We start from the raw sequence: 22,716 nt of genomic DNA on the forward strand, positions 1-22,716 counted from the left end.
AGACGCTTGTGAAGGCCCTGCAGAGCCCATCCTCGTGGCCAGGCGAGCCCACCTGCTCTAGGTGCATGTTCTCCAAGAGCGCACTGTGGGGCCGAAGGACGGGCAGTGCCTCCTCGTCCTCATCTTCATAGTAGCTGCATGTGCTCTTTCTGCGCTTGGCCTCCTCGACGGTGATGATCTGAAACGAAAAAACAAACAAGCTGACAAAGATGACATATTTGCTTCCCTCCAACGGCTCAAAAAAACCAACTCAGGGGCCGGGCGCGGTGGCTCAGCCTGTCATCCCAGCACTTTGGGAGGCTGAGCCCAGGGGTTCGAGACCAGCCTGGGCAACTTGGCAAGATCTCGACTGTACAATAAATCACACAAACTAGCCAGGCGTGGTGGCGCACACCTGTAGCTCCAGCTACTTGGAAGGCTGAGGCGGGAAGGGTCGCCTGAGCCCAACAGGTTGAGGCTGCCGGTGGCCATAAATGTGCCACTGTATTCTAGCCTGGGCGACAGAGTAAGACTCCAACTAAAGCAAACAAACAAACAAACAAAAAACCACCTCAGGGACACAACTGCCTGAAAAGGTAGTGCTTCACAGCAGATCGACTGAACAGGACTTTGGGGGAATGGCTAGTTTTCCAAGTTCAGAACAAATGCAGGGTTTACGACAGTACATCTGTGGCATTTAATATGTTCACATTAAAGCCGTGAGCTTTCCAGGTTTCCTGTGCTGCAGACTGCTCAGTCGCTGTGTGAGAACATATGTAACTTCGCAAGCAGCTCATGCCTTGGAAATGCTCTGAATTATACCCCTTTAGCCATCATCTCCATCTGAACTGTCAAGGACAAATCAGAGAGCATTCAGTGAGTAAATCCTCTATAAACAGGGAGGTTGAATGATAAGGATAGCCTTCAATCAAAGTTCCTGGTATTTTCTCTTCAGGTGGTGCACATGGCAACCGATTCTGACAAAATGAACGAGAACAGCTACCAGAGCAACAATACAAAAAATGCACAGCGTTTTAATCTAAACTACAGCTCGATTACAATTCTTTAGGTACAGCTCAGATGATCAGTTTTCTTTCTTTCTAAACCAAGAGACATTACACTGCACGAAACTTTTGTTATTTAATTATAACTCTGCTTCTGAAGTATCAAAGTCCATTTTACCTTAAAATCCTACTGTTTGTCCTTCTCAAATTTTTGGCAAATCCCTGATTTATTTTGAAATTGAAGGATATCTATTAGGCACCTTGGTCTTTTGGCTAGGATCAAGTGAAGAACTGTATTAGACAACTAATTCAACAAAACTCCTGAGTATCAGTATGAATGACTTTTGTATCACAGAGAAATAAGACCTGAGTTAAATTTAGTGAAAGTTGTCAGATAATGTACTACTCAATTTCCAAAATGCCCAGTGACAGATACAAAGTACCGGATGCTGTCTGAGCCAGATTTAATGGCAAGAAAATTAAGCTTATAAATGTGGTCATCTTCTGGAACAGTGTTTCCACAGAGAAAGCACTATCAAAGAATCATAAACTCAGTGCTTTAAATGTATGAAATCATGTTTTTCACGAACTCTACATTTATCACGGGTTAAAACGAGGCCATGGAATGAGTCAAATCAAATACTGATTTCTGACTCCAAAGAGAAGAGGCACTCACTCCAGATACATCTCCATAACAAATAAATACCTGCTCAGGTTGAAATGCCAGCCCTAGCTTAATTAGAAGGAATTTCAAAACACTGAGCCATGACCACTGAGAATTCACCAGCACCTTATCTGCCCTCAGGGATGTGTCCGACATACCTTCACAAAAGGCTCTTGGTCAGGTCTGGCACAATAGAGAATCTGGATGTCCAAGGGCAATCTCCGGCCTCTCATGATGAGCAGTGAGGAGTGTGGCCTGCTCACTGATGAGGAACAAGTGTTTTCCCTATCTGCTCCACACCGCAGTTACTTGCAGCCACGCTGAGCTACAACTGTTTTTTCAGTATCTAGTTTCCTGCACGGTTGAGTTTCTGTTTCCCTTAGGAGGGAGTTCAACATTTCTACAGGAACACACCCAAATTAGGATTTAGAGCAAACACACTTCCTGCCAGGCATAGCTGTGAGGCTGTAAAATGATACTTTCACCTTTGAAACTGGTGGTTTCCCAATACCACAATGAAACCCCATTGTGTGTGTGTTTTTCTTTTTCTTCTTATACTTTTCTTCCCAACTGTCCTCTTGCCCTGCCTTTTCTAGCCCTGCACCTTCTTTAAGGTTAAACCCCCATCTAAAGTGGTCTGCGTGTTCCCTGGCACCACTTTCGATCCGAAAGGAAGGATGAGCAGACTCCTTTAACGGCAGTGGCTTCATTACAGTAAGAACAGTGGCGTTTCACCTCAATACCATGTCACGTTTGTCGGGGGTGAGGGATTTAAAAAATGGGACAGCATCGGGTTTATAGGAGACTGTGAAAGATATCCTTGCAGACGTAGTTTTACAAAAGAGCCAGGAAAGTCATATTCCCCTTTTTCCATTTTAGAATTAGTCTTAATGACTATAGGAATCATGGGTCCTCCTCTCCTCCTCAGATCAGATATCAGGGGGTTGGAAAGAAATGCAGATCACCCCTGGATCGATTTTCAGTGATCTCTCTGTGACTCTGAAGTGGCCTTTCAGGCTTGGGGACTGCTGAGGGGACCAGAGAGGTGTGTTGTTAGCTTTCCTGGGGGTTAGTTAGAGAGAGGACTCTGGCAGATACTCAGTGACCAGCTTCGGGCCAGCCAGGATTGGCTCTCAGGGCAAGAACCTGAGTACACACCGAGGCAGAATGCTGGCTAGACAGCACTCTCTCCTGGGCCTGGCACTTCGTGACAGCTGATGCTTACTGAGTGCTTCTGTATGACGGTGGGTGCCCGGTGTTTCGCCAGGCACAAAGCAGTCCAAGTCTCCAGAGGATAAGGAGACAGCAGAGAGACAATTATACACGAATGGCTACCGTTCCATGTGATACAGACGCTACAAGCTACAGCAGAAGAGGTGGGCGGTCTGCCTCCGAACTTGAGAGTTCTGAGGTGGCTCATTCACAGAGAAGATGGTGCCACAGGTGGGGAGCAGTTTCGGGGTTCAGCTCCATAGGTTCACAACGGCTGGAGAACAGGAAGCAAGGGAAGTGGAGATGAGGGAGGTGGATGAGACTGGATGGGAGTAAGAGTCGTGATAACAAAGGCCACGGAGGGCTTGATGCCACGAAGGGACTTAGGACGCCCTATAGGTCAGTGTTTCTGTAACCTGGCTGTTTTTCAAAATCATCTAGGAGCTTTACACAATGCAGATTCCAACATTCCTCCTCCAGACCTACTGGATTAGAGTCGCTAGTGATAAGGGTCTAGGATTCAGTTAAAAAAAAAAAATCCCCAGGTGTTTATTCTAATGATTAGCCAGTGGGTAACAATCACTATAGGTATGGGGGTGAGGAGGTACTAAAAGTTTTAAGTATGGAGTATCCTATCTTGCTCATGTCATATATAAGATCTTTTTTTCTTTTGAATTGGAGTCTCACTCTGTCGCCCAAGCTGGAGTGCAGTGGCACACTCATGGCCACCCCAGCATCAACCCGCTGGGCTCTGGCGATCCTTCCGCCTCAGTTTTCCCAGTAGTTGGAACTATAGGCATGCGCTACCATGCCTGGCTAATTTTTTCATTTACTGTAGAGACAAGGTCTCGCCAAGTTGCCCGGGCTGGTCTCGAATCCACGGGCTCAGGCAATCCACTTGTCTCGGTCTCCCAAAGTGCTGGGATGAAAGGCTAAGCCACTGAGCCTGGCCCATATATAAGGTCTTTTTACATGATGAAGAAAACATCAGAACCATTAAATAGGGCTGGGGAAAAAAACAGACTATTAAAAATATCATCTGACCATTGCCTTGCTAAGTTATGGTGTGGCCATGTGCTCTTTGAGCTATGGCCAGGTCCTGTTTCCTAGCTTTGGCCCCCTCCCCTACCTTGGGGAGGTGAATTTCCTCTTTCTCTCTCTAATTTACCTTTTAAATAAACTATACTTTCCAATCTAAAAATAAAAAATAAAAAAATTAAAATATCATCTACCATACATCAAAAATAAACTTTACATTGAGTAAAGAGTTCAAATTGATATGGCAGGGCTACTTCTACAGTAAAAGCATTAGAAGAAAAAACATTAATAAAAACCATAAACAAAATTTTAAAAACAGCAAACTAGGAAAAATCTGTAAAAAATACAAAAGGCAAAGAATTCAAATCCTTAATCATAAAAAACTTGAAGAATGTGATGAAACTATTAAGACTCCTGTAGAAAAATGGGCAAATGAAATGAGTGGACATCACAAAGAACAAACACACAAACACAAATGTCTAATATATACTTATATTCACCCTATCCTCAATAGTAACCAAGGAAATAAAATAATATATCGCAAACATTTTTTTTTTTTTTTGAGTTGGAGTCTCACTCTGCCACCCAGACTGGAGTGCAGTGGCCGCTCCCGGCCACCGCAGCCTCGACCTGCCGGGCTCCGGCGATCCTTCCGCCTCAGCCTTCCAAGTAGCCGGAACTACAGGTGTGCGCTACCACGCCCGGCTGATTTTTTGATTTGTTGTAGAGATGAGGTCTCACTGCCCAGGCGGGTCTCGAACCCGCAGGCTCAGGCAATCCACTCACCTCAGCCTCCCAAAGGCGCGGGATGACAGGCTGAGCCACCGAGCCTGACTGCAAACATTTTTTAGAAAGAAACAATAGCAATGATATTGTCTGTTGGCAGAAGCACAGTGAGAAGGATATTGCCCACATTGCTGGCAAGTTAACCTGGCATTATATAAAAAAATAGAAGCCTTAAAAAAAAAAAATCAGTACCATGTAACTTCACTTCCAGGAAACTAAGAGAATAATACAGGCTGCAGATCACCTGATCTTTGTGAAAAGGCTGAACTAACACAATGATTCCCAAAAGTGAGGCGTTGTTGAATTAATTATCCTAGAGATATCACTCTCAATGTGTCAGGTGAGAAAAGCCAGATACAAAATTATACTTAAACGTAATTCAGTTTTGCAAAAATGAAAGGCAAGACTCATACCCCACCACTACCTAGAAAATACCTTAAAACAAAATATTAATAGAAAAAGGGTTGAAGGAAATGTATAAAAGTTTTAAATGTTGTTAGATATTATTTAAAATTTTCTGTGTGGTATGCGATCATTTCTAAATTTCCTATGATACATAGATATTACTTTTATAAAAGGAGGAAATAAAGCTTATTGAAAGATCTTGTCTAAAGGTGGATGGACTGGCCCTTGGGTTGGGCCTGGAGTCACCCTTGGGAGTCCCAGGGAAAGGGGCAGGGAATCTAGTGAGGGCAAGGGTGGTGGAGGGGAGCGGGGGTTGCTGCCCCACTTAAGATCAGAATCAATAAGATGCCAACTTGAGAAGGCTGACTAGACAGTTTGATGAAGCCGAAACGGGTACCATCCAGCTTTCCAGCTTGGGCACCTCTAATGAAGATGGGGATATGTGAGAAGCAGCAAGTCTTGGGGAAAGATGATAAATGATTTTGGACATGCTGAGGGTAGGTCAGACACCTGCAAGCTTTCAGGGGAGCCCCACATTCTCCTTTGACACCCACAGAGGAGAAACAATGCTGGGATAGCAGATGGCAGTCAGGGGATGATAGCGAGCAGAACTTGCTCCGGCACAGGAGGGAACCTGTCTGTTCAACGTTCTCCTCCTCGTTACACTTTTGGACTCTGTCTTCCATGTGGAGAGAAAGGAAGGGGAGGGAGGCCCGAATAGTCCAGTCACCTCCCTCCAGCTATCTTCCCTTTCTGTGTGTCACCAGCACCGGCAAGGCCACCTGGGGTCGGGGACAGGTCAACCGATTGCTTCTCCTTCTCCACCCTCCTCTGGCTCCTCCTTTTCCACAACAGGTCTAGACGCTGTCTTCCAGGAGGCTTTCCCTCCCCTTCATCCCTTTCACCATCAGGGCCCAAGAAGGCTTGGGGCAGTCTGCCCGGCTGCTCTCCCTCAACTCTAGATCCTGACATAGACCTCTGCGCTCTGCATGCTTTTGACCTCCTTTCCTCCTGGTGTTGGAATGCAGGGTCATTTCTCCCCCTGAGGTTGAGATTCAAGTAGGAGATTAGTGGAAAGAGGCAGAGTGGGCCTGAAGAGAACTGCTTTAGCTTAAGACCTGCAGGTCTACCTAGTCAGGAAAAGATTATGTCCCTGCACTGGTCTAAACTTTCTCTCCAAAATTCTCTATTGGGGTAAAAGTTTCCAGCCTCCGTGAGGAACTGAAACTTTTCTGGCTTTGCTTCCTCCATGCCCATATTTCATGAGGGCCTCTTGGACCGGGATGATTAGGTGAGGACAGGACTTGATATTCCTATGTCCCTTGGCTGGAATACCAATGCCACCTCATCTCTGTCTCCTGAAGACTTCCAGCAGGGCACGGGGGGCATCTGTGAGCTCTAAAGTAACAGCTTAGAAGAAAGAGATACATGGGAGAGGCAGAAATGGAGGGCAGCAGCATGGGCCATGAGAGCTGAGGAGCTCGTCTAAGGAAGACGACAAAGAGACCCGAGGACAAATGCCTAGGAAACACCACAAGAAAAGGAACAAGCCAAGTAGATTCAGAAAGACTGGCCAAGACAGGAGGAAAAACAAGCCAGAAAAAACTGATATAAGACAGTCAGAGGAAGGGGAGCTTAAATATCTTCAAACCATGGTCTCAAGTAAGAAGCTTATGTGCTATGGGGAGACATGCACGAAAACAAGTAAACCCTGGGCAACGTACTACAGAGCTCTGAACCGTGGGCCGTGGCAGGACAGAAGTAAGTCTGCCTGAAAGCATCACCAAAATGACAAAGGAGCCGGACTTTGAAGGATGATAGGAATTTGCCGTAGAAAGGTCAGTGCATATGGCCTGGCGGCTCAGTCTGTCATCCCAGCACTTTGGGAGGCCGAGGCGAGTGGATTGCCTGAGCCCACAGGTTCGAGACCAGCCCGAGCAACTTGGCGAGACCTTGTCTCTACAATAAAAAAAAAAATTAGCCAGGCATGGTAGTGTGCGCCTGTAGTTCTGGCTACTTGGAAGGCTGAGGCAGAAGGATCCCTGGCACCCAGCCCGTCGATGCTGGGGTGGCTGTGAGTGAACCACTGCCCTCCGGCCTGGGTGATGGAGTGAGACTCTGACTCAAAACAAAGAGAAAGGTCTGTGCGTGCACAGGCACACCTTCGGCTGAGCTAGAAGAGAGTCAACGAGAAAAGCAAGCGTGAGTGCAAGCACTGTGTGAAAGCCCCGGCCTTCCAGAAGGGATCTGACCCAAGGGGCAAGCCTCACCCCCTTGGTCACGCCAGTCTGGCTAAGGGTCCAGCCCAATGGATGAATCTCAGACCAGGCTGTGAATACTGCTGAAGAAAAGTCACCCCACTCTGCAGCCTGGAGGGAGAACTCTTCCCCAACCTCACTGCTTCCAGTTTCCATGTTTCTTTCATTTTTCTTTTCTGAAACCAAATTTGGTTGTTTGCTCTATGTCACTATATATGTCAGACTCCACCAGGTTCTTCAGACCAGGCAGCCATCCTGCTAGAGTTCCTTACTGAGCATGTTTCCTAGTCCCCTTACCTCCTCTGCGCTCCTCTAATCTTTCCTTTGCCTCTAAGAGTTGCCTCTTCCTTCCACTCCAGAGAAAACAGAAGCCATCAGAGAAGTGCTGCTGGGATTTCCCACCACGGAATTGACATTTATTTGCACACATCCTCCTGCAGGGCCAGGCCTGCCCCACCTCCCACATTCCCTGTGGGTTCTCAAGGACCAGCTCTCCTGATTATTCCCTGCCTAATTCCCCTATGTTCCATGACTTCTATTCCACGGTTCCCTCTAACTGCATCTCAAGTGCCAAAGTTTCCGCGCAAGAGGGAAAACTCTTCCCCAAGTTCATGTCTCCCAGCTTCCACATTTTTTCATTTTTCTTCTCTGAAACCAGATCTGAGTTGTTTGTTCACTTACAGCTTCACTTACTCCCTGCTCATCCCCCAAAGCACTGAAATCTAATGTTGACCCTGCCACTGCAGTGCAACTGTTTTGGTTAAAGTCACCGGCTACTTCCTTGGTTTAAAAACCAAAAGATGTATTTCAGTTTCCACCTTCTGGTTCCTCTGCGGCATTAGTCATTTCGGACTAGTCCATTCCCTTCTTGACTGTTTCCTTGGCCTCTCAGACATGTCTTTCCTTGCTTCCCCTCAATGCCCTGGCTGTTCCTTCTTTGTTATCACCTTGGACTCGACTTTCTTTGACACTTTAATGCCAGCATCCTTCAGAGGTCTGTTCTGAGATGTGTTTTCTTCCTATAGTACACACCTTCCTGGGATGACTGTATCTACACCCATCACTTCAATTTTGCGAATGACTTCCAAAAGTCTATCTTCAGATCCCTTTCCTAAGCTTCCTTCTCTGCTGCCTCTGGAACATTCCATACACACCTCAAGCTCAGACTGAAAGCAGAATGCAGAGCTTTTCTGCTGAATCCAATGATCTGCCTGTGCTCCTTACCTCAGTGGCAGGCGAGTATCACTATCACTCTAGCTCCCATTCTAAAAACCAAGAGCTCAATCTCACTACCTTCCTTACTCTCCACATCGAGTCACTCACAAAGTCCTGCATATTCCACCTTCTCTCTCCCTGTGGAAGGCACCAAATTTTATCTGCCCTCCCTGTCACTCAGCAACCATTCTCTCTCAACCTTGATGACCGAACGAGCCCCCTAATGGGTCTTCAAGCCTCAGGTGTTGTCCAACTCCGATCTATTGAACTGCTGGTCAGACAGAGCTCTCTGAAATCAGCCAGGTGTGGTAGCGCGCGCCTGTAGTGCCGGCTCCTTGGAAGGCGGAGGCGGAAGGATCGCCGGAGCCCAGCAGGTCGAGGCTGCGGTGGCCGGGAGTGGCCACTGCCCTCCGGTCTGGGCGACAGAGTGAGGCTCCAACTCAAAAAAAAAAAGAAATGCATGGCTGTGTGTGCTTCTGCGTGTTCAACGCGGCCTTCCCGCCACGCTGAGGAAAGTGGCAAACCTTTGGTGCATGGGCCCTTGAGTCTTCCGTGGCCTGCCTTGGCTCGCTTCTCCAGCTTCAGTCCTTGCCACTCCCTCAGTCTCGTAGTCAGTTCATTAAGTCCCAGGTGCTCTCTCTTTATGCCTGGGGTCATTTCCCTGCACAGATTTTTCTCCCTGACCAGACACGTCCCGTGTCCCACTGCTTCCCCAAAGACATGTTCTTCCACTTCGTCTGATCTTGGCTCAGACCACTCCTTCTGGGAGCTTCCCTGATCCCTCTGGCTGGGCTCAGGTGACTTACGGCATGCTCCCACTGCACTTGGCACTTCCCCTACCACGGCAGCCACCTCATTATGTCATAATGGTTTCTCTCGCGTACTTATGACCCTTACACTACTTAATGCGACTTATCGCACCCCTCGTGCCTCTGGCAAGGAAAGGGCTTGATAAGTGCTCAGAAAAAAGTATCAAGGCTATGTCAGGAGTTTGAAGTTTACCCAGTAGATAAATAAGTCTCAGCAATAGTTTCTTTTTTATTGAGTTGGAGTCTCACTCTGTCGCCCAGACTGGAGTGCAGTGGCCACTCCCGACTACCACAGTCTCAACCTGCTGGGCTCTGGCAATCCTTCTGCCTCAGCCTTCCAAGTGGCTGGAACTACAGGCGCATGCTACCACGCCTGGCTAATTTTTTATTTCTTATAGAGATGAGGTCTTGCCAAGTTGCCCGGGCTGGTCTCGAACCCGCGGACTTAGGCAGTCCACTCACTTTGGCCTCTCAAAGTGCTGGGATGACAGGCTGAGCCACCAAGCCCCACTCAGTAGTAGTTTTCAAACAGAGGAGTCTTATGATTCAACTGTCAACATCATGAGGACGGGGACTATCCTTCTTGTGTTTACCACTGCATCCAAAGCACCCAACATAGCATCTGGCACTTAGTAGACACGCAAACATTCATTGAATGAATAGACACAGGAATGAAGTCTTTCTAGAAAGATGACTTCAGCTAAGATGGAGAGCACGGATTGGAAGGCAAAGGCTCAGTGTGGTGAAATCAGTTAGCAAGATGTGGCAAACAAAAGCAAGTAAAGCATCATCAGTGAGGAAGTTTTTCAGAAGTCATACTCAAGAGACATTCCCAAGAAAAGATAGAAGGAAAAGAAATGGAGGCTATTTGGATGTGAAGACAAGGAAAACAGAACTGCTGATGAGGCAAACCTCTCTGGTTTGGGTGATGGGGACGAATGTAACTATGAACCAACACGAAGAATGTATGGGACGAAACAGAACCCCAAGGAAGGTTGCGCTGAGCAGGAGACGACCCCTGGCCCTCAGGTGGATGTGCCTGTCAGTACCTGGGTAGAGCATGTAGGGGAAGGGAGGCTGGAAAAGCAGACCAAGACCCTCAGGTGGTGGCTGAGGACAGAGGTTCTCGAAGGGTGGTGGGGAAAACAAGAATAGAGATGTGAGGGAGAGAAACATCTGAGTAGTAAGACAAGGGAAAGGGTAGAAGGAAATGGTCAGAGGAAGGAAGGTGGCACTCAAGCATAGTGCTGTGCAGCTGAGTGAGAAAGGGTTTTCAGAGCTTGGGTGAAGTCAGCTGTGTCAAATGCTGAGGAAGTTCACATAGAATGAAGATGGCGATTAGGAGGCCTATGGTGACCTTTGGTGACCTTTCTTCTTTGAGTTGGAGTCTCACCCTTGTTGTCCAGACTGGAGTGCAGTGGCACGCTCACAGCCACCGCACCCTCGACCTGCAGGGCTCAGGTGATCCTTCTGCCTCAGCCTTCCAAGTGGCTGGAATGACAGACGTCTGCCACCACTCCCGGCTAGCTTTTGTGATTTATGGTAGAGATGAGGTCTCACTGAGTTCCCCAGACTGGTCTCGAACCTCTGGGCTCAGGCAATCCTCTCGCCTCGGCCTCCCAAAGTGCTGGGATGACAGGCTGAGCCACCACGCCTGGCCTCTCCGGTGACCTCTGAAGTTGATTTCAGTGGTTCCTGGAAAATGCTGCTGCAAGGTGAGAGGGACTATTTCGCAGCAGAGACACTGGGGATCATGAATATGAAGCAGTTTTTTCAAGAATTTGATGGTGACAGAACAGAGGGGGGTAGGGAAGAACGTGAAAGGAGATTAAGGGCGAAGAGAAGTTTCTTCCTTAAAAAAAAAAAAAGAATCCTGAGCCCGCGGGTTCGAGACCCGCCTGGGCAACCTGGCGAGACCTCATCTCTACAATAAATCAAAAATTAGCCGGGCATGGTAGCATGCACCTGTAGTTCCAGCTACTCGGAAGACGGAGGTGGAAGGATCGCCAGAGCCAGCAAGTCGAGGCTGAGGTGGCCAGGAGCAGCCACTGCACTCCAGTCTGGGCGACAGAGTGAGACTTCAACTCAAAGAAACACACAAACAAACAAAGAAAAAAGAATCCTTTTACAACCTGGTGAAGGAGGAGGTAGGAAAGGAGGAGCGAGCAATGACATACAAAAGGATGAAACAGAATCAGCCTTAGTGAGGGCAGAGATAAACCCCGCTCCTGAGCCAAAAAATGAGGGCTGCAGTAACAGCTACATTAAGAAATTGAGAAGAAGGAGGGTGGGGGACAACCTTGTCCCATGGCTTCTTTGTTCTTCTGTTAGGAACGGCCCACTTCCAGGGTTCACGGAAGATGAATGAGCTTAAGAAGCGTGGTAAGAGGTCAGAGAATGGAGGTGACCGGAAATATATAAAAGGGCTTCTGACTGTGGGCGAGGACCCAGCTGAATTCAGAAGTCATGCGTCTGGAATGGCACCATTCTACCTGCTGGACAGTTTCTCCAGCCCTGCCGGGTTGTCTTGGAGCAGAGGAAGTGTGGGAGTGGATTCAGCCAGGGGTGCGGGCCGGCTCGACGGGTGCAGTGTGAGAGGCTGAGGAACCATGAGTCCTAGTAAGGGTGTCCCTGAATTCATGTACCATCTGTCTCAGCTGGGAAAGAAGAAAAGCTATGTGAGGCCCAAGAGAGAGACAGAACAGACAGGAGTCAAGGAACCAGACACTGTTGTTTCCTTGTCTCACCTCTCAGCTTCCGTGTCTGCAAGCTTACTAAGTATTCAGAGCCTGTCTTCTCCATCATCATATCTCCAGGGCCTTCCCCAAAGGAAGTACCTGACCGTGCTTGCTTGAGGTGAAGAAGGGATCCAGTTCGGCAAGCTATGGGTTGTCAGGGAAATCCAACCCACCCTCTGTCTTTGGATGGCACTTTAGTTAAGGACGTTTTCAAATATTTTTAAGGGGTTGAAAAAAATTAATAACAATAGCATTTTGTGACCCATAATAACTATATGAAATGGAACACAGTCATGCTTTTCGTTTACGTATTGTCTATGGTTACTTTTGACCTACAATGGCACAAATGAGTGCTTGTGACAATAATTGCATGGGCTGTGATGCCAAAAATATTTATTATCAGGCCTTTTACAAAAAAAAGAAAAATGTGCTGACCTCTGAACTATGGCACGGACCTATGGGAGAGAATATAAGTGGATCCATCAAGTGTGGTCAGGATGGATTGTGTGTATGTATGCAAGGTGGTCGTGTCTTTCTGACATAAACAACTAGCTTCAAACAGAGAAATAAAGGACTCCCAGCTATTATCTTTTTTTTTTTTTTCTTTCTGAGACTACTTCATGGACTGTGTGTATGTATGCAAGGTGGTAAGAAAGAAGTCCTCTGTAATTTCGTTCTTACTTCTATTTTTTTTCCTTTTTGGAGTCAGGCCGGCTACTGCAGCCTCCACCTGCTGAGCTCAGGTGATCCTTCCATCTCAGCCTTCCACGTAGTGGGGACTACAGGTATACACCACCATGCCTGGCCACTTTATTGTAAAGAAGAGGTCTCGCCAAGTTGCCCAGGCTTGTCTCGAACTCCCGATCTCAAGCAATCCTCCTGCCTTCGCCTCTCAAAGTGCTGGGGTTACAGGCACAAGCCTCCATGTCCAGCCCTACCCTGTAATTTCAAAGGTGCACAGGACCTCTAACTTCTTCCCAGTCATTACTCTGGATACTATTCCTCAGGGTGCACCACAGCCTGATCCCAACCCAGGACTCACCTCCCAGCTCTTGGTGGTTGGCTCGCTGAAGAAGTTGTCGATCATAGTCAGTTCTTCCTTCTCCACCACCACAAAGCCTTGCTCTTTGGCATCCTTCCCATAGACGTCAGGAGACCACTGAACAAAGAACGTGTACAGATGATCCACCCTGAAAAACACGTTTGTGACAGGCATTAACACCAAGTCTGCTTTCCTGGCAGGCTCTAGCAGGGACCTGGATATGCAAACCTTATTTTCTCTGTTTGGCATATCTGTTTTGCTACCCGGAAAATTTCCCACTATCAAGATTATCTCTACAAATGGCCTTCCAAACTCAGAAAATAAGAGCCAATAAATAAAAGTGAAAATTCACAGGCACTGAGAAATAGCTAAAACTGTCTTTTAATCTGGGGGAAAGATCAAGAGATGGGACATACATCTGAGAAACACAATGAAATATTTATATCAAATGATTTTTTTCTCATTGATTCTTCATTTAAATGGACACGTATTCACTGGGAGAAAAAATGAAGATCTGAAACTTTAGCTAGGAACAAAGAAAAATGAAGATCTGGAACTTTAGCTAGGAACAAAGAAAAACAGTACTTTGGTCTTTATGTAGACCAAAGTACTATGATACTGTAATTTTAAGAAAATATCTTTGATAACTAGAAAGTATCAGGGATAATACTAGCTTCTATTTTAGTATTAGAGATCTAATTTTATTGACACAGGAATGTACTTTGCTTCCACTATACATATTTACTATATGAAGGTTCTAAAGCATCTCTCCAGGAGTAATCAAAAGAGATATGCCTAGTTCCAGAGCAGAGAATGGACATTCTAGCTGGAGTACCTGCAATATCTCCCCAAGCTCATGTTCTAACCATCACAGCAGGGCAAAAAGGCCATTGTAGAATAAAAGGATTCTTCAAGTCTCGTCTAAGCACAAAATAAGTGACGATTCCAATTTGAGACTACTGTTTAGCACAAGGTTAATTTATCATTAATTTTTTAAAATTTTGATTACATAATATTATAATAGTATTAATAGGTCTAAAACAGAAACAGAAATATCATCCACAATTCTGATATCCAAATAGATCCAAATGTTTTTAGGTTTCCACGTGCCTGTCTGTTCTTGTCCATAAGTACACACAGTTTTCTTTTCATTGTAATCAGAGTCAAGACATAATTGTTTGTAGTATGTAACATTATATAATACATGTTTACCACTTGCTAGTCTTTGAAGTAACTTTTGACTGCTACATTCTATGAAGTTAATAAATTACAATTAGCCTGTATTCTTATGCTATCGAGATATTTAGCTTGTTTCTATTTCTTTGATCGTAAAAATGATGTTACAATAAACTGTATGCCTTTCACCATCATTTCAATTATTTCCTCAAGATCAGTTCTCAGAAAAGGGATTACTGGGCCAAAAGGCATGATTTTACAAATCCTGATTAATCCTTCCAAGCCTAACTAGTTTACTCAGACATCAGCATTGCAGTTTATATCTAAGTTTTGTAACAACCTTGCTTATTCTTTTTTTTTTTTTTTTAAGGAGTTTAATATATATAACTTCTACCTGACTCAATTTGCATTTCATTGAGCGTTAGGGGCTTGAAGATTTTTCAATGTTTTCTTCCTGGTTATAGCTTTTCTTTTGTGAATTGGCTCTTTGTGATCTATGGCATCAGTGTTCTTTTTAATTTGTGGGAACCTTTATGTAATGTGAACATTAACCACTATCAAACGTGTTTCCAAGCTGTTGTTTTCCTTTTTATATTAATGACGTCTTTCCTCCCATAGGGCAAAGTTACCAATTTGTATAGACTTTAAAGGTATACTTTCTTTTAGATTTCTCTTTTAAAACCTGGAAAGTTGTCACTCAAAACAAGATGAATATTAGAATATATGTTAACATTACTATTAAAAAATAAATATAACTATTGATATATGCTATGATTATGCATGGATATGATGGTTATGTTTCAAATGGATGAGGCCAGGGTACTCAGTTTTTGGCCAAACACCAGCCTACAAGTTGCTATGAAAATCTTTTAAAGATGTGATTAACATTTAAATCAGTAGATTTTGAGTAAAGCAGAGTACCTGCCCTAATGTGGGTAGGCCTCATCTAATCAGCTGAAAGCCTTTAAAGAAAAAGACTCAGGTCCCTTAAGGAAGAAAAAATTCAGTCTTCAACTTTCTTCAGACTTGATACTGTAACATCAACTCTTCCCTGGGTCTCCAGCCTGAAGGCCTGCTCTAAAAAATTCAGACTTGCAGTCTCAAAGCACATAAGCCAACTTCTTAAAATAAGCCTATATAATATACATCCTATTGATTGTTTCTCTGGAGAAAGTTGACTAATCCAATGTACTACTCCAAAGAGCTACAAAAGAAACTGATCAAAATGGCTACCTCAGGGAATGAAAGGAATAGAAGAAAGGCATTTTATATCATATGTTATCTTTTTATTTTTTATTTTTTTATTTATTTTTATTTTTATTTTTTTTTGAGTTGGAGTCTCACTCTGTCACCCAGACTGGAGTGCAGTGGCCAAAAAGATAGATATGATATTTTAATATTTGGAAAGGTGGTACATTTATAGGAGTCAAGCATCCAAATTATATTTTAAAAGACATAGATTTTTAAAGTAACAAATAAGATCAGAACCCCAAAAAAACAAAAACAAAAAACCATATAATGTGAAGTTTCCTTCTTACTCACACTGTCTACCCAAACCCCATAAGTGATTACTTTATTCATTTCTTATATTTTGTAGCATTATTATATAAATATGAATACATATCTTTTTTGTCTTCCCTTTATTATTATTCTGTATCTTTCTTTTTCATTGAATGTTATCTTAAATATCTACATGTCACCAGTACTGTATATAGGCAGCTTCCTCATTCTTTCTGTTATGACTACACAGTACTGTACTAAGTGAATTTACCAAACTTTATTCTATGTAGTTGGACATGGGTTGCTTCCAAGATTGTTTTGTAATAAACAATGTATGATGAGTTAACTTCGTAATTGAGTCATTTTCAAATGTCTACAGGTATAACCGCAGGATATATTCCCAGAGGTGGAACGACGTTGTCAAACAATTCACTTATCACTTTAACATATAACACCCCATCATTCTATATAGGGATTATACTAGTTTTGCCCTCCCACTAGCCATATACACCTCTTCTGAGCAACTCTTTTTACCATGTGGTATGAACTTCCCTATTAAAAATTAACTTAGAAAATATGAAACAAATCACTACTCCAAGCCACTAGAGAGGTCTGATAAGCACACAATTATAACTCTCTTCACTTTTTTAATCCTTAAAAATGTAGTCCATCCTAAATGCATTTTGGAGTAGAACTGAGAACCAAATATGCTCCACTCTGACTTCTGGAAAAGGAAGCAAGTAGCACATGTATATTCACATCAGATAAAATCTGTGGGCACAAATGGCTTCCTTACAGGTTGTTGGCTGGCTAGCTTTGAGAAAAAGCAAATACCTGGGAACCAGCTTGGTACTGTCAGCTGGGCGTTGGTGTTGCTAGAAGCTGGCCCAGCACTCGTAGTGATGCTTGGTGGTTTTCTGTTGAACATAAATCCGCGGAACATCAATATCAAACAAAGCTAGTCTACGGCAGTGACGGGTCACAACAGAAACAGGACGACTTTTTAATTGTATCTGAACACAAATGAAACCACAAACGTGGTCCAGACACAATGAGTCAACGTATTTGAATCGTGTGAGGGGCTGTGCTTCTTCACCAGTTCCAGCATCAGTTTCTCAAATCTTCTCTCCTTCTGTGTAGATGTAACAAATTACCCAATTATAAAATTACCCCTACTTCCTGACAGCATCCCATCTAGAGCAAAGCCCTGCTTCCTTAAGTCCTCCCCGAAATCACCTAACACAAACCTGAATCCTCTAACTTTTTTCAAACACCCCGTTACTGAGAAGGCCCATGGTCCTTGACAGTATGTTCTCCCTCGTTCCAATATGCCGACCCAACTAGTTCAACTACAGGTATGTCCTTGGTGGTCTCTGTCCAGAAGGCATCGCTTTCTTTGACAACGCTTTTTGTGTACCCACGATGTGCCCTCAGCCCTGTCTTGGTGAAGCTTACCTTCTAGAATATTAGATCTGGACACTGGAGGGCATTTAATTCAACTTACTCTCCTTAGGTAACAGGAAATGAGGACTCTGAAATCAGGATCACAGCTAGGACTGGATCTCCTGATATGATAATCAGGGTCCTTTCTACCACATTACACAGTCCTTCGCCTCATTCCATATTGCTTTCTGAACCATTTCCCAGCTGATTTCTCTAGTTATGACACAAAACTGTAAGGGAATGAGAGATAAATTACAGATTTAGAGTTTAAGATTCATTTCTTATTAGATATTACAAGAAAATGGAACATGTGAACAGTGAACATTAATAAAGATATTAGGGGGATAACCTATCTTTGCAATGGCCAGTCGCTTCCCTTTCTGGTGGCAGAGACATCAAGTTGCTCAGGGAGACCATTTGAACTGTCCTGTTTAATTATGTAGACAGATGTACCGTAAGTAGGGCTTATTATTCCAGGGGGAGGAGATAATTAGGCACTTACTGCTTGATGAAGACCACTCATCTACAACCCATTGGGGAGGTGGATGAGGTAGATGGTTGGAGAAAGAGAAGATTTGGATAAGGTCTAACGGATTTCCTGCGGGGGAATCAAATGTCTAAGACCCTCTCTTTTGAAGTTCAATAGCATCGGAACTTCTCTGATGAATTAAGGTGATCCCAACAGAGGTAAACCCATAAGAAAAGATGTCGCCCCTGTCTCCATCTCATTGCTCCTGAAGGGAAACTCTCCAAGAGGTTGGGGAAGTGGTCAGGTACTGCTATTATTATTTTGGGAGTAGGCAAACTTGAGCCTGATGTGTTACTGATTCTGAAACTTAGACCAAGGCCTCTGCCGTTGTAGGCATGTTATGGAAGGAAATGGCTGCATGCGTATATGTGTGAGTTACTTAGAAGTCGTAACTCGTGGAAGTGGGATTGAGTGACGTGGGGTGTAAAATCAATTTTGGCACGAAGCATTCTTGCCTGCTGGTGCCATTTTCTCTAGAAGAAATATCTCAGACTAGGGCAGGAATCGAGGGAGACCAGGTATGAGGGTTTAACCCCAACCTATTCTTTTGAGACTGCCAAGTTTTCAGTGAGTGGAAAGTCAAGGTTGTGGATTTGTTTGTGTCCAGAGTGGCCTATTCTGCAGCAGGCAATGGTGGGTCAAGAGCAGCCAGGGTCAGACCTTTGGACTAAGCACTATGTTTCCCGGATTGACCACGGAAGATCTCTAGAGAAGGGGAAAGGCATTCTCAAAATACCACCAACAGAGGTTCAGCATCTTGAACATTTTAATATTAAACAAAAGATCATGAACAGACACAGATACATGAAAAAATGCTCAGCCTCACTAATCATGCAAACCAAAACCACACTGAGATTCCACCTAATGCCAAGTAAGTTTGGCCATCATTCATTTAAAAAAACAAAAAAACCCCAAACAAACAACAACAACAAAACAAACAAAAACATACTGGCATGGGTGTGGAGAAAAGGGGACGCTTTTACACTGTTGGTGGGAGTGCAAGCCAGTCTAGCCTCTATGGAAAGCAGTGTGGTGATTTCTAAACAAACTGTAAACTGACCCTCCATATAACCCAGCAATTCCTCTTCTGGGAATATACCTGGAGAAACACAAATTGTTCTACAAAAAAAGACATCTGGACATGCATGTTTACGGCTGAACCATTCACAATAGCAAAAGCACAGAACCAACCTTACTGTCCATCGAAAGTAGACTGGATAAAGAAAATGTGGTACATACATATGATGGAATATTACGCAGCCATGAAGAAGGACAAAATCATGAACTTCGCAGCAAATTGCATGGAGCTGGAGACAATTGTACTTAGCGATTTATCACAGAAACAAAGAACCAAATACCGCATGTTCTCACATAAGTGGGACCTCAACATTTAACACAATAGCACAAGGGAGGGATTGGCAATGATGGGGCACTGCCAGGGGAGGGGGATAGGCATGTAACAACACAAAGAGTACCTGGTTCTAAACCAGGGGCAGTGAGGACCAGTTGGAAGCCCAAACTTCATCTGCATTTAGATGACTTACGTACCTGATCCTGACTGGTACCCCACATCTTTATAATACAGTAAAGTAAAAAAAAAGTAAAAAAAAAAAAAGGACCTTCTGTTTTAACCAATGCTGGGGAAATATAATATGATTAAATATGTGTCAGCTACCTGAAAAGAAGAGCTGTAATTCTTTGTCTCAAGAAACTTACATTTCACAGTAACGCCACAAGGCGTGTATTACGGTGCCCAATTTAAGTTTAAAGAAATTGAGGCTCAGCGAGATTGAATAATGTGGCCAACACTCCATCTCTGGAAACATACCAGCCATTCTAAGCTGACTGCCTTGTGTTTTTTTTCCTCTTTTAAATAAAATGCCGAACTCCAAGGGGGCAGGTACATGTCTGCATCTGTCCACAGTGAAAGGTCTCATATCGTAGTGTGGGTCATTTACTTCCACAGCTTTGGGTTTTATGGATGAAGCTTGGGTAGCATTAGTGAGATGTCCTGGGTGGCCCTTAGGGCACATGGGGCCCAGTCCCTGTTCCTGTCCCTGCACCTTCCACCGGCAGACTCGTGGCACCGTCCCTCAGGCCTGAGACCAGCCAGCCGGCTGCGCTCCAGGTTTGGGGAGAGGCGAGTCTCAGCGGCCCGAAAGCCTCCCAACTGGCTCAGGCAGTGGGCTCTGTCTCTGCAGCCAACACAGTGGGCCCAGCCTTGGGAAAGGTGAGATGGGAAGACAAAAGGCCCCTTCTGCAACAAGGCATCCTGGTGGGAAATGCTTGTGTCTCTCCTCTCAGACGTTCGGGGCGTTGGCACACCCCGATTTCCCTCAGCAATAGCTTTTTGCAAAGTATTCGGTCATCCTCTCACTTAGAGAGGGCCCTCATGTTATGCCTCTGAGGGAAAAGTAGAAGGAATGAAGAACGAAAATGGCTTCTGCCACCAGAGAACAGGAAGCTTTGTGCAGAATCCGTCTTCCTTGCTTAAGTTCTAAGGCCCCTGGGGACCGTGGAAGGAATCAATGTCCCTCTTCCACACTCTACCTCTGCTCACGTCTCTCTCTTTCATTTGCATTAGTTTTCTGACTTAATTAGGAAGAGGACGTGATTTCACCTTTTTTCTTTCTAGATTAGAGTAGCCTTAAGTTTACTTAACTGAATTATTAGAAATGCTCTTTTTGGCTAGCTGGGTTTGCCTAGCAGTCAATTCCCAGAACCCAACCCGGCCCTCGGAAACATTCCTCAAGTTCTGAAATTCCCCTTCTGGTCCCTCTGACTTCTGTCCCACCCACCCCTTCCGCTGGGCTACACCAGTTTTGCTCCCACCTTGACCTCTGCTCCTCCTCTTTCCCGTCCCTGGCCCCTCCTGGAGCCACACACTTCGGGGCCAACCTTTCCATCTCATCCTCACGAATGCCCACTCGAGGCCAACGGCGGTGATCCCTCTGCACCTGCCCTTCCCAGCAGCCTCCACAGAAACAGAAATACAATCATCTTTCTGACCTGTCTCTTGGGATGATGAATGCTGCTGGGTTTGCTCATTCGTGCTTCATGGGACCACCACAAATCAAAGGCACCTCTCCCTGGCTTGGCGCAGCCCCATACTCCCTTTCCTGCTCCACAGAGAAGCTATGTAGACCTCTTCTTTCTCTCTCTCTCTCTCTCTCTTTTTTTTTTTGAGTTGGAGTCTCACTCCGTCGCCCAGACTCGAGTGCAGCGGCCGCTCCCGGCCACCACAGCCTCGCCCTGTTGGGCCCCGCGATCCTTCCGCCTCCGCCTTCCAGGTAGCTAGAACTACAGGTGCGCACTACCACGCCCGGCTAGTTTTTTTGATTTATTGTAGAGATGAGATCTCACCAAGTTGCCCAGGTGGGTCTCGAACCCGCGGGCTCAGGCAAGCCACTCACCTCAGCCTCCCAAGGCGTGGGATGACAGGCTGAACCACCAAGCCTGACTGACCTCTTCTTTCTCAAGCTCCAAGCCACGCTCCTACCTGTCCCCTCTCTGAATGGAGAAGTCTCTGCCATGCTTGTTCTACAATGTGCCCCTCTCTGCCATTCCTCTTTTTAAAAAAAAAATTTTTTTTAAGTTGCAGTCTCACTCCGTCGCCCAGGCTGGAGTGCGGTGGCACACTCACGGCCACCCCAGCATCGACCTGCTGGGCTCCGGCCATTCTTCCATCTCAATGACTTCCATGTAGCCAGAACTCCAGGTGCACGCCACCATGCCTGGCTAATTTTTGATTTATTGTGGAGAGGAGGTCTCGCCAAGTTGCCCGGGCTGGTCTCGAACCCACGGACTCAGGCAATCCACTCGCCTCGGCCTCCGAAAGTGCTGGGATGACAGGCTGAGCCACCGCACCCTGTCTGCCATTTCTCTTAAAGCTCCTTTTCCCCCCAGAAGTAACTCCTCTTTTACCTCTTTTATCCCTCCCCTCTATACTCCTGATATTCTCACTTCTTAGCGAATCTCCTCATTATTTCCACCACACCTCCCTCATCCTTTCCATCCCTCTATCTCCTTCACCTTGATCGATACATCTGTTAACATGTCCCCATCCTTAAAAATTAAGTTTCTGGGTTTTGTAGCTGCCCAAAGTCCCTTCCCACACCTCACTTTCCCTTCAGAAGGGACTGCTAACATTGGCTGGGCTGAGCTTCCAACTCCTTTTTGTTCTTGATTTCTCTTCTGATTTCATTCACCTTCTAGTATATGTGCTTTGTTCAATCAAACCTGGCTCAGGTTCTTGCTGGGAGGAGGCAGAGTTTTAAAACCTCGTTCCTTCCCCGACCACCTCAGTGAAGCTAATTTTTTCAAAGGTCACTCACTGTGAAATACCGGCAGTAACTTGGTCATCATGGGTGTTGACCTCTGAGGGCCTGCGAATTGAAACTGCCTTGGTGACTCACCCTGAGGACTGGATGAGTCAGGGAGCGTCTCTGGGCCGCCACTGCCTCAGGACACTATCTAGGGCCTGAGGCCGAGCCAACACAATTACCAGTAATTACAGCCACCCAGGCCACAACAGCTCCTGAAGCAGTGGGTGCGGTCACAGCCATCAACAGAGAACTGGGTCAAGTCCTGGGTCCTGGGAACCACTGGTATAGAAGGAGGAAGCAGAAGCGGTCCTGGAAAGAGGCCAAGGAGAAATGGCAGAGAAGTGGAAGCAATCTTATACAATGCAAACCGGATCACATTTCCGAGCTGCTTGAAACGTTTCCAGTGACCCCTCATGGGCTGAAGGATACATTCAAACTCCCCGGGGGCTGCTGGGAGCTGTGCTCATGCCACTCTCTGTCCCAGTCATTGTTCGATGTCTTTGTGCCAGCCTCCGTTCTGGCTCTGTACTCACACTGCTGATTTCTTCTTTTAATAAGAAGACATTGGTGACAAAGGTCAGCCCAGTGGAGGT

The 22,716-nt window shown here is 45.4% G+C and overlaps 1 protein-coding gene across 3 annotated transcripts in view; it reads right to left on the minus strand.

Moving 5' to 3' along the window:
- NCOA7 (nuclear receptor coactivator 7) overlaps window positions 1-22,716 on the minus strand; it is a 163,818-nt gene that overhangs the window by 10,818 nt on the left and 130,284 nt on the right. For 2 of the 3 annotated variants that reach the window (XM_021712906.1, XM_008059099.2), the window contains exons 11-12: window positions 13,151-13,298; window positions 53-178 (exon numbers count right to left, since the gene is read on the minus strand). In XM_021712906.1, the coding sequence (XP_021568581.1) occupies window positions 53-178; window positions 13,151-13,298 (274 nt within the window). Of the gene's footprint in view, window positions 1-52; window positions 179-1,805; window positions 2,012-13,150; window positions 13,299-22,716 lie in introns of those variants that run through there. The other variant, XM_021712907.1, reaches the window with a different exon arrangement.

The sequence above is a fragment of the Carlito syrichta genome, unplaced genomic scaffold (genome assembly GCF_000164805.1).
Source record: "Carlito syrichta isolate Samal-C Ts95f unplaced genomic scaffold, Tarsius_syrichta-2.0.1 Scaffold303719, whole genome shotgun sequence".
In the NCBI taxonomy this organism is placed as follows: Eukaryota; Metazoa; Chordata; class Mammalia; order Primates; family Tarsiidae; genus Carlito; species Carlito syrichta.